Source organism: Ipomoea nil, unplaced genomic scaffold (genome assembly GCF_001879475.1).
Source record: "Ipomoea nil cultivar Tokyo-kokei standard unplaced genomic scaffold, Asagao_1.1 scaffold3172, whole genome shotgun sequence".
In the NCBI taxonomy this organism is placed as follows: domain Eukaryota; kingdom Viridiplantae; phylum Streptophyta; class Magnoliopsida; order Solanales; family Convolvulaceae; genus Ipomoea; species Ipomoea nil.
This window is the reverse complement of record NW_017619600.1, coordinates 3,047,881-3,061,055: the sequence shown is the minus strand read 5'-3', so window position 1 is coordinate 3,061,055 and position 13,175 is coordinate 3,047,881. Positions and strand designations below refer to the sequence as shown.

The 13,175-nt window shown below is 32.0% G+C and overlaps 1 protein-coding gene across 4 annotated transcripts in view; it reads left to right on the top strand.

Annotated features, from left to right (window-relative positions):
• LOC109168036 (agamous-like MADS-box protein AGL19) overlaps positions 1-5,840 on the top strand; it is a 12,188-nt gene extending 6,348 nt beyond the window's left edge. For 3 of the 4 annotated variants that reach the window (XM_019317089.1, XM_019317088.1, XM_019317087.1), the window contains 6 exons: positions 1,937-2,021; positions 2,989-3,050; positions 3,154-3,253; positions 4,063-4,104; positions 4,202-4,243; positions 5,541-5,840. In XM_019317089.1, coding sequence (XP_019172634.1) covers positions 1,937-2,021; positions 2,989-3,050; positions 3,154-3,253; positions 4,063-4,104; positions 4,202-4,243; positions 5,541-5,657 — 448 coding nt within the window. In that variant the 3' untranslated portion in view covers positions 5,658-5,840. The remainder of the gene's footprint in view (positions 1-1,936; positions 2,022-2,988; positions 3,051-3,153; positions 3,254-4,062; positions 4,105-4,201; positions 4,244-5,540) is intronic. The other variant, XM_019317090.1, reaches the window with a different exon arrangement.
• Positions 5,841-13,175: the final 7,335 nt, after the last annotated feature.

Genomic DNA, 13,175 nt, shown 5'->3' with positions numbered 1-13,175 from the left:
CCATTGTTCAAAAGTAGGGGTGTGCTTGATTCATGGGTTTACACACTAAGAATGTGAATCAAAATCATAGGTGGGTTGATGACTTTTTAAAACACAACTATGAGATTTCATTATTCCTTCAATTAAAAATCACATTCCCTAATTAAAAAAGGTATCATTCTATCTTATTGGTAATATGATTTTTAAGTTTGGATTAGTACTTTTAGATTTTTGTTTTGATTTTTTTTTGGTTCATATTGGTGCTTTGGATGTCATTATATTAGAATTAATTGCCTTGATTTTTTATTTTTGTATTTTTAATGCTTTTATTCCCATTATAGGGTCATACATAACCAAAGATCAATACTTGTAATCATTCCAATTTCACCCCTACTACCAAACATGCAAAATACTTTCACCAAAACTCATACCATTACCAATTACTTAATTCCATTCTGATTTCGATTCCCATGTGCGAACCAAACACACCCTAGATGAGTAAAAGGGTAATGGGATTTTGTAAATACTAAAGAATTTGATTCCAATAGTAAGATAAAAAAAAAAAAAAAAAAAAAAAAAAAAGGAAACAAACATGGTAATGGATATCAAAACCTATGGGTGCAAAAGTCTCCAACCAAACACCACTTAATTAAATATATTGAATAATGGACATTTTGGTGCGACTTCTTCATGTTTTCATAGTTTGGTGGAGTCTATACACGTATTTAAAAACAAAGGAAACTTCAAGACCTTATTCAAGTGGTAAGAGTTTTGAAGCTAGAACCTTTAACCTTTGAGTTTCACTAGGAACTTTTTTTTTTTTTTTTTTTTTTTTTTTTTTTTTTTTTGAGATTACACAATAGTCCGGTAGGGATCAAGGAAAAATTGTCATCCTAATTATGAGTAACATTTCCATGTATGAGTAAAGTTGTTTTACACATACAAAAGCATGACTTGGCTATTATTAGAATTTATATTGACTTCTTATATCATGTTAAGTTTACGAAATTAGATTGAAATGAAACAACATTATGGAAAAGAGACTTATATATCATGCAATTTGAATGGTAGAAACATAAGATTATATAATTTTTATATGTTTACAGTTCTCAAAACCTTTAAAGTGCATATTTACTTTGACAATATAATGAAGCATATATATACAAGCTGGAGTCATGTAAATTATGAGTGTCCTTTTTTTTTTTGGTCATTTTCATCAGATTCATTTGGTTTCTAACTTTTAGGTGCAGATTGGGCTTTAACAACTTTGATCCATTGTGTTTTACATTCTTGCATTGATCTGCATTTTCACCACATTTATACAACCTAAGACCCTTGAGTGTATGCAGTAGAATAACATGATAATACTAGCTAGCTATCTATCCAGGATATATATTCATCACCCAATAAGGTATGCTGATCTAGCATCTTATCTCAAAATCTCCCAATATAATGAAATGTTTTCGATACAAGATACTACTATGAGGTGTTTGGTAAATAGCTTTTAGCTGATAGATGTTAGGTAATTGGGTTAGTAGGTTTGACTAGGTAATAGCATTAGCTGATTGTAGAATGACGTTTGGTAAATTAGCTGTTAGCAAATAGCTGATTATATGCAAAATGACTTTACCTAAAAGCTGCGCTGTTTTTTTGAATTTTAACATTTTGGAGCAATAAGGTGTTACAAAAAACTAATTAATCAAACACTTATATTGATTGTTTAACCAATTCAAACAGCTAATATATAGTGGTTAAATAAGCCAAAATTGATTGATAAACTAATTATGTTACCGAATAGGGTCTATATATCATCATCAGGACCTTTGACATGAAATTGACTCTGTTGCCAAACTGAAACATGTGCTCTATCTCAACTAAAAGTCTAAGTTGATAATTGTAGTAAAATAGGTATGTGTCCAATGTTTCTAATGTTTGTTTCGAAACCAAATGTTTACAGCAGCCCTAGCAAGACGATAGAACGCTACGAAACGAATTCCAAGAACATGGGAGTCCACAAAAGAACAGTTGAACAAAATATACAGGTCGGCTTTCATTATCCTTAATTACCTAGTTCTCTATCTAAGCTATCTAATGCTTTCTATTGATAGTGTGTGACTGAATGAACCAAATGGATTCCTTCTATCATTGCTTGACTTCTTTAATTTTGATTTTCTTTCTTTAAAGTTACTGCATGCATGCATTCATATTCCACGGATAAAATTGTAACATGTTTATCTAAGCAATTAAATTCGAAATAATAAAACTAAAACAGCTAGACTTTTGGTACGAGTTGAAGCTATCTGGAATAATAATAATTATTGACTTGTACCGATTGTATACCTGTTATAAACATGTATATCGTACATGATTGTAGCACTGATATAATTATGCATAGTATATATGCAATACTGAAAAGCTTCAGTAGTTTATACGTTGGTGGTTGTAGAAAGTTAGGGTTTTAGTCCGGGATGGAGCCAAAGGGGGGCAGGGGGTCTGCTGTCCCCCACACCTCACCCCCACCTCCACCCCCACCCCATATATAATTTTTGTATGTATATATGTATATATAGTATAGGTTTTAGTATTAGTATAAAAAAACTAGTAAATGTTAATATGTAAAGAGTTAGATTAGTTAGTAAGGCATATGTTTGTTAATGGGAAAGGTCTTGAGTTCAAATCTTTGTATTAACATAGTTTTACATATTTTTGAGTCATTCTCCTATGGCTTCAACACAGTCAGTGTGTTTTATTTTTCGCACATATCCAACAATATTTACAACTATATTTCTTAAGTAATAGTTAAAAAAAAATTCTTAAGTAATTTATTTATTTTTTTTAAATTATCTCTTTCGTTTTAATGTTTCGCTTTAACTGGAAAAAATTCCTGAATCCGTCCTACTTTTTCGCCCCCTCAATCCAATTTCTGGCTCCGTCCCTGGTTTTAGTGAGAGAGGCAATATATATTGTTTAGTAAAGTTGACTAAGAAATACTTGTGTTTATACATGCAGCATTTCAAAGAAGAGATTGCTACAATGAGCAGAAATGTAGATCTTCTTGAAAACACCAAAAGGTTTAGTTTCCTTATGGTTTGAGACCTTGCAGATCAGTTAAGCTCAAGAATGTGGTGTTTAAGAAGCAAAGATTAGCTTTAATTTGGTCATTCATGTTCACAGAAAGCTTCTGGGGGAAGGTTTAGAATCTTGCTCTACTGATGAGCTGCAACAGATAGAAGAGCAGTTGGAGCAAAGCTTGAGCAACATTAGAGCAAGAAAGGTATATTATATACATACATACATGTATATATATATATACATACATACATGTATATATATATATATACATACATACATGTATATATAAATAAATAAATATATATATATATATATATATATATATATATATATATAGGGCTAAGTTTCCGTGCGGCCAAGCCTTAACGTGTGGTCAGTGTGGCCGCACCATTGGATAGGTAAATGTATATATATATATACATACATACATGTATATATATATATATATACATGTATATATATATATATATATACATACATGTATATAAAAATATATATATATATATATATATATATATATATATATATATATATATATATATATATATATATATATATATATATATATAGGGCTAAGTTTCCGTGCGGCCAAGCCTTAACGTGTGGTCAGTGTGGCCGCACCATTGGATAGGTAAACATGCACCAAGAGTGGTACGAAACGCACAACAAAAAAATTGCACCAATGTATCAAAAATGCACCGTTAGGTAAGAATCACCACAAAACGTACCACACAATGTTCGAAAACGCACAATTAGGTGTGGAGAGGTATGATGCATTTGTTTTGGGTGTGTGGTGCATTTTAGTATTGTCTGTTTTTACATACCTAATGGTGAGGCAGTACCGGTCGTACGTTAAGACATGACCGTATTTGAGCTAACATCTATATATATTACTATAAACATTCACAAAGTTCCATGAAACATGTATACCAAGTTACCAGATAATAATAACCACATGACAGTGATGCTGATGACAAATTGTTGACTGATGCCATTGTTGTTTATCCCCAGAATTTTATATACAAGGAAAGAATTACTAAGCTAAAGGAAGAGGTATATTTATTATTATTATTATTATTATTATTATTATTATTATTGAGATGCATGATAGTGATAATTGATTTCTTTTGTGTGACCATGACATGATCAGGAAGAAACCCTAAGAAGGCATAATGCTGAATTGAGGAAAAGGGTGAGAATCATATTTGCCTTCTCTTTTGTTCTTCTTACCTTTTTGTTTATCCCATTTTTTTCATTTTAATTTCCGAAAAAAAAAAAAGGACTGCTGGAAAACGTAGATAAACTTTACCCTCTGCATTTTCGACTTTTAGAGAATAACTTTTACAAAATTTTCCAACTTTCTTTACAAAGAAAATTTAGAACCGTTTTTCAATTATTTTTGTCGTACATCTAATCACACCTTCCACTTTCTTTTTTAGTTTTGAAAAATTTTCCCATTTTTTCACATACTGAATAGACAATTACTACATTTTTGTACCGTACCATCATGTGATTAAAGGGTCCATTTAAAAACTCGTAAAATCACTTTCAATTTTTTTTTTTTTTTGTTTGGTTATTCAAAAAAATAAAGTCAAAATGTTTATTTTGGTCAACAAAAAAAATGCTCAATTTGGTGAAAATGTTAGATTTGTAGTAGTATATTTTTTGGATTCTCTATTTTTTTTTTTTATACTTATCTTTTCTCTCATCTTTTTCAAGCTAATTTCCAAATTATTATTACCACCACCACCACCATTACATCACCATCACTACCACCACCATCACCACAACACAACCACTACTACTACTACTACGTACATCACCACCACCAATTAGTATTATTATTGTTGTTGTTGTTGTTGTTGTTATTATTATTATTATTATTATTATTATTATTATTTTATAACAAATAATATGTTCATTTTTAGTAATATGAACCAAATAGAAAAAATGTAATTTCTAACTTTCAACTAAACAAAAAAATATAATTTTCTGACTTTCAATTCAATTAAACATTAAAATATTAACCAACACTATGTGGTCTAATGGTATTCGGGTTGGACTTTCATTTGGAAGATTGTGAGTTCAAGTCTTAGTGGAGGTGTTATTGGTTCTTTGTGTTTTAGTAGGTTGAGAAAGTATATGAACAGATACTACATTGTAATAGAGTCAGTAGCATTCAAAAAACATTTTCCAGTTTTTTAAACGGACCGTAAATGTTAATACAACTTTTCATATTTATTACCTAGACATAAATTGCCAGATGCCGTCACAGATAAATCATATGAAACTACATTAGGTAAATCCAATAACATACTCTTATATTAAATAATGATGAATTAAAATAACTTGTCTTTAAATTAAATTAATTTTTGAAAACATGAAACATTTGGATCATGGGAAATATTGAAGTAATAAACATTTTGTTGCCCTATCTACCATGTGATATTAGCTAGCTGATGAATAATTATTGATGATTTGATGAACAGCTTGAAGTAAAATCCTTGACTCTCTCAACAGTACAACAAGATATTGATCCCCAGCAGAAAATAATGGAAGTGGAGACACAACTATTTATTGGGCCTCCAGAAAGAAGCCCTCATTAGAGATTATTGTATTTTTATTTTCATGTTATTATTAATACTAGTGTGGTTTTCAAATTTAATATATATTTTTATGCAGTTTATGAACCTCTAAAGTATGTGTAAGTTACAAGCTTTACTAATTACTACGGAGTATGAGTATGTGGACTACTAATCAACTAGATTATTCGTGACAAGTTTAGTTGATTCGGGGTATTAAGTTTTAGAATGTAAATGGGATTTAAGTATATGATATTTGGTGGAAGTCAAATAATAGAGTAACCAAGAATGGTATGCCAAGACCTATAGTTAGTAGACAATTTCCTCTCAACACTTGTCAGTCCCGAATGAACAACATTTTTATATAAATTATCAGTATTAAATGCTTACAATTATGTCAACAACTATAATTAGTAGTGAAAGTGAAATTTTATTTTTTCTTATATTTGTGTAGTAGTTAATGTCACATTTTGATGGCAGGGTACTGAACTTAACTCTCTAAGTCGTTGCCAATAGCAAAATGTCTATAATTAAAGTAGCAAAATTAACAAGACTAATGCTAAAATAAAGTATGGTATACTTGCTTCCACCAAAAAAAAAAAAAAAAAAAAAAAAAAAAAAAAAAAAAAACAAAGTATGGTATACTTGCATGTATTTATTTAGCTACTTCATACATCTCATTTTATATGCATGATTCACTTAATGAGGTTTGATTGGAGTTATTTAAAATTTAATTTTTCATAATATTATGTTTAATATTAATATACATAATTTGTATGTTTAGGATTAATTACATTAAGGGGGCGTTTGGTTCAAGTTATATAACATATTATCTTAGGGAATGTCACATTCCCTCCACATAGGATTTTTATTATGTTATGTTAGCATATAAAATAATTTTGTTTCTCAAGTTCAAGATTTTAGTTAATATTTTAAAATCATTTAATTATATATGATACCGTTATCTTATTTATTTATTTTAATTTTTAAATTTATTAAAATATATGAAAATATGTTAAGGATATTATAGTGTGAATAAAAGATAACCCTAAACCAAACATGATTATATTACATATCCCAATTTTAACCAAACACAGGAATCTAACATTCCCTAAGGTAATCTGACATTTCGTGAACCAAACGACCCCTAAAAGTAAAGTACTATTAACAAGAATTTGTTTTAAAAATTAAATGAGACAGAGTGAGTACTATTTATACAAGTATTTATCCTATCGGGATAATAATGGTTATAGAGAATCGGGGACGGAGCCACAAATTCTGTTGGAGGGGGGGGGGCGGGGGGGGGGGGGGGGTGGCGAAGAAGTAGGGGCGAATTCAGAAATTTTTTTCAATAAAGGCAAAACATTAAAACAACAGAGATAATTTAAAAATAAATAAATAAATTACTTAATCACATCGAAACTTTATAAAAATATTCATAACAAAATATGAAACACGAAGCCATAGGGAAGGAGTAAAAAAAACTATAAAACAATGTTGATACCAAAGGATTCAAACACTTGACCTTTATTATAGCCAAATTAAACATGAGCTCTACCAACTAATCAAACTCATTTCTTATTAATATTTAATAGTTTTTTATACTAATACTAAAACTTGTACTATATATACATATATACATACAAAAGTTATATATACAGTGGGGTGGGGGAGGGGGGCAGCTACCCACCTTTAGCTCCGTCCCTGTAGAGAATATAATTCTCGTCTATTGTGTGGTACTGACGGCTTCAGCGTGAACATTGTTGGTCCCGATAGATTGTGTGGTGAGTCTAGAGGGGGGGGGGGGGGGGGGGGTGAATAGACTCACGTTTTTCTTTAGTTTTTAAAAGAAAAACCCTGACAACACTTTTGAGTAAAATAAGCACAACAGAAAGATTATAAAGTGAGGGTTGCACGAGTTTGATAAAAAGTTAAGAGGAGTGATGAAAAAGATGATATGCAAGCAGTAAAATAAAGCAGTAAGTAAAGAGAAGAGTGAGACGAGATTTTATAGTGGTTCGGCCAAATGTTGCCTACTTCCACAACTGCTGGAAGGATTGCACTATCACTCTTTAGTACAATTACACAAAGACTTCCTTGATCACTAAGCCGGACAGCCTTTGAAGGTTTTTCAACTCTGAGAGTTTACTCCGCCTCTATCAACTTCTTCTTCTAAGTTGAGGTTGGTAAGAAAGTATTTGTTGATTCCTCCAACTGTGAAGTCTTGATGGTGTGGGATGATTGCTTCAAGAGTGCAAGACTTCTTTCAAGATGTAGGGCAGTGATGGATGATCTACTTCAAATTCCTTAACACCTTAATTAACTGGTTCGCAAAAAGCTTTGAGATTGTTAACTTTTCAAGGACTTTTTGCAAGAGAGTGAGTAGAGTGATAATGAACCAGCACCTTCTTAGTTGATGAATGTTGGTTTATATAGGTGATGAAAATTCATCCGTTGGAGGGAGATGAATTTTTCGAACCTTTTATCTGTTGGACAAGGACCATGGAGCCTCATGCATTTAATGCTCCATTGATGGGTTTGTACTATGTAGCCGTTGAAGGTATGGAGGATTTGATGGCTTTTGTCTTTTAGCTCCAGAGAAAGTACAACTTCATTAAATGCTCTTTGGAGAGCGTGTCCCATGAGTTGAGGTCCTTATTGTCCTAGGATGTTGTCAAATCAGACAGGTAGAACATTCTTCTTGTTGATGAGAAGAAGAATATTTGTTGGGATAGTCTTGAAAAGAACTGTCTTCTTAATGACAACTCCTTCTTTCGTTGCTGTGGAGTCTTCTTTCGTCTTGATCAGCCTATCTTCTATTCATAACTCTTTTCGTGTGTTTGTTCTAGCTTAACACGAATTACATATGAGTTATGGCAACTTTCGTTTAGAACGAAAGTAGCGATACAAGAGAAACGTAAGAGTTAGGGGTCTACTTTCTACATTACATTGGTATCATCAAAATCCTAATACAAGGTTCCTAACAAACATATGTCATTTTTTTTAGATGATGCAATTCCAAAAACGACGTCGTTTTGCTTAATTTTATTTTTTCGCCGCGCCCAGCTGTAATATACATTTTTATAATTCATAATGTACATTATTCTTAAGTATAATATATATTATTTTAAAACATAATGTACATTATTTTAAAACATAATGTACATTACAATATATATTTCATTATTCTAAACACGTAATGTACATTATTTTAACATATAATGTACATTATTCTAACACATATTATATATTATTTTAACACATAATATACATTATTATAACACATAATGTACATTATTTTTACTCATAATATTCATGATGATGTTTTGGACCATGGTCTACACAGCTGTGTGGGCCACGGTCCACACAATAATTTGCCTAGATGACGTGCACGGGCCTTCACATTTGGGTCTCTTTATTAAATGTATCAATATTTTATTAGGCTGCTGGCCAATTAGAGATAGAGATAAGTTATTGACAAGAATCAGATTTATGATTTTTTTAATATGAGAATCATGTTTAATTTACTCGTTCATCTATTTTGGGGTACTAGCCAACCACTCTTCTTTTCAATCATTATTGGGTGGACCACGACTCAAAAACACATAAAGTATATTATTCTAACTCATAAAATACATTATACATTATTCTAACTCATAAACTACATTATTCTAACTAATAAAATAGATTATCTTACTCTAGGCATTTCATTATTCTCATATATAACTAGTACATTTCATTATTATAACTCATAAAATATATTATCTTACTAAAAAATGCTAGGTACTTTCTCCTTCATTACATAACTTGTAACTTTTTTTTTTTTTTTTTGCTACTGCCAAATGGAAGAAACGAAGGGGGAGTTGAAAATTAAAATAAGTTTTTGTCTGCTGAAAAATGACTAAAAGTTTTTTACAATATACTAGTAGATACGTGCATGATATATAATTAACAAGATAAGGTGAAATGATGAAATTTTATACTTGTCACATCACTTTTTTTCGCTATTATTAGGGATGTTAACGAACCGAACATAAACGAACGGAGGTTGTTCGTGTTCGTTTGTTAAGGTTTTTAGAGTGATCATGTTCGTGTTCGTTTGTTAAGATTTTTGAAAATCCTGTTCGTGTTTGTTTGTTAAGCGTTCATTAGTGTTTGTTAACGTTCGCGAACACGTTCACGAACATGTTCGTTCACGTTCATAAACACGTACGTGAATGCTTAATAACAAAACATATGAACATGTTCATAATCACAATTCGTTCGTGAACAAGAAATAATATATGTTCATAAAAAATAACCAAACAAGTAACATGAATACAAAGAAATACTAAACGAACACAAACGAGCTTGTTCACGAACATTATTAAACGAACACTAAACGAGCTTGTTCGCGAACTTTATTAAACGAACACAAACGAGCTTGTTCACAATCTCTTAGCAAACGAGCTTACAACTGTTCAGACTCTGTTCGTTTATAAACCGAGCTCTAAATTTTATTTGTTAATGTTCGTTTATCTTAAAAACAAACATAAATGAACGCTTACCGAACACGAACACGAGTAGTTTACCGAAAGCTCTGTTCGCTAACACGCCTAGCTATTATACACCATTATCTTTTCTTAGTAGTTCAATTCAATTATATGTATACACCATTATCTTTTCTTAGTAGTTCAATTATATTGTAACTGTCATCCTAACTGACTTAATTGTATTGGCCGAGAGCCCTATTAAATCACACGATCCTAACTGACTTAATTGTATTGGCCGAGAGCCCTATTAAATCACACGTCCCTAACTCTCAAATTGTTCACAACCTCACAACCTTACCCTCTTTTACTCCTTGAACTATTCTCAACAAGTTAAGTCCAATGAATTCAGTCCATTAGGTTAGAGTATAACCACAATAACCTCTATTGGTCTCAAGCTAATTAAACCTCTAGCTACCACCATGAACACTCATAGCAAAATAGAAATTCGAAATTTGCATCATCTTATTCAGGTTCTTAAATTGCTACCATGCTGCATCCACCATATATTTTCTTATTTTCAATAATAATAATAATAAACACATTATATATTGGGGTTATAGGTTAGTTATTTCTTAAAATATAAATATTAAATTTATAGAAATATTTTACATTATCATCATCATCATCTTCACAATCATCATCATTATTATTATTATTATTATTATTATTATTATTATTATTATTATTATTATTATTATATAATTTAAATATCTAAAATCTAAATAAATTTAAAATTTTAATATAATAAAATATTAATATTGGGCACCTATTTTTTGCGCATCGCGCATAAGAAATACTAGTATATATATATATATATATATATATATATATATATATATATATATATATATATATATATATATATATATGTATATATAATCGCGTTCAGGTGAGAACAGTGTGCCCAGGATAGAAATCAGAACGCATGACATCCGTCCACGTGTCCAGATCTAAAGGATAAAAAGCATTTATTTTTTTAAATGTAGTGGCATTTTCGTAAATAATTGAACAACGAAGTGCAAGTAAAATGTATTACAAGTGAAAGTATCAGTTTCATATAGTGCACCTAAGTACAAGTAAACTGAATTACAAGTGCAAGTAAAATGTATTACAAGTACAAGTAACATGTAAGCATCAATATTAAATGCACTTAACGTTATAATTATTTGCAGCTAACGTTGTCATTAAGTGCACCTAGGTGCACGAATGTTACAAGGTAAATTACTTGCACTTGTAAGTGATTTTACTTGCACTTTTTACTTGTAAAGGTGCACCAGTTACTTGCACTTGTAACACATTTACTTGCACCAAAGTTCGAGTTATTTATTAAAATTTCACCGCGTCAATTTTTTAAAAATTACATCTGATTCGTTGATCTGGACACATGGACAGCTATAAGTGGTTCTTATTTATCTCCTGAGCGCTTATTCGCATTAGAGCGTGCCCATATATATTCACACGATGATTGAGGATCGCACACATTAAAAAAAAAAAAGGGAAAGCAGTCAAGGAATTTACTTACGAAGAGGTTGAGACTAGACTTTATTTAGTAACAAGTAAACCTTGTATGGGTATCTTCAAATAGTTTTGGATAAATACCAATTGTAAGGTCTGAGACGACCCAAAAAGCACTTGATCTTATCATGATTTGTAAGCCTACGTGGGTCTTGAGTATTGACTTGTAAGAACTTAATTCTTTGTAATGGATATGGTCACCTTCGTAAAAAAGAATTCTTTCCAATTTTTCTTACACTGAACCATTCCTATATCATATATATGTGGATATAGATAACATATCTCTTTTATATTGATTCATTTGGTTCTTTTGATTCTTGCTCGAGCTGGATGATGAAAAATTATCATGTCCGGTTCCCCCGGGAGATGGATCTATAAGAATTCACCTATCCCAATAACAAAAAAACCTGACTTAAATGATCCTGTATTAAGAGCTAAATTGGCTAAAGGTATGGGTCATAATTATTACGGGAGCCTGCATGGCCCAACGATCTTTTATATATTTTTCCAGTAGTAATTCTAGGTACTATTGCATGTAATGTAGGCTTAGCGGTTCTAGAACCATCAATGATTGGTGAAGCGGCAGATCCATTTGCAACCCCGTTAGAAATATTACCTGAATGGTATTTTTTTTCCTGTATTTTAAATACTTCGTACAGTGCCTAACAAACTGTTGGGCGTTCTTTTAATGGTTTCAGTACCTGCGGGATTATTAACAGTACCTTTTTTAGAGAATGTTAATAAATTCCAAAATCCATTTCGTCGTCCAGTAGCGACGACTGTCTTTTTGATTGGTACCGCCGTTGCCCTTTGGTTGGGCATTGGTGCATCTCTAACTTTAGGTCTTTTTTAAAATTGATTGAATTGTGAAATTGTGTATCTAGGGAATAGTCTCTTCAAAGTGAATTCTCCCTAGATACAAGGTTTACTTGTTACAAGAAGCTGATGAAGGAGGGCGGGATCATGGTACCTTCGCTGATATGAGGACCATCCGCACACAATCGTGCCCTATCGGCCCTTAAGCCCGAATAGGTAAGAGGTGTGAAGGTGGGTGGATGCTGTACCTACACATTGCTGAACCCCATCCTAGAGGCATCCATGGGGTAACAGATGTACACTAATTTTTCCTTCCAGTTCTTGGGGAAGGAAGGCAAGCTGGAAACAAAGGAAAAGCCAGGAACAGGCTAGAGGTTGAGGAAGGAAGACCCACTTTGGTTGACGTGGAGGACATGCAGTAAGACCCACTTAGGGTGAAGATGTGAAAGGGAGTTGAGGGGAAGATATGGTGGTTGCGGTGTATGGCAGTGGCATGAGGGGTATGCGGTGGCGGTAGTGTGTGGCGATGGCAGTATGGGATGCGATGGTGGGGGTGTAAGGTGGCAGTGGCGTTGGCGTAAGGTGGTAGTGGCGTTGGAACAAGGCGGTAGTGGTGTTGGCGCAATGTGGTAATGGCGCTGGTGCGAGACGGCAGCGGCGGGGAAGGTGGTGTACGACG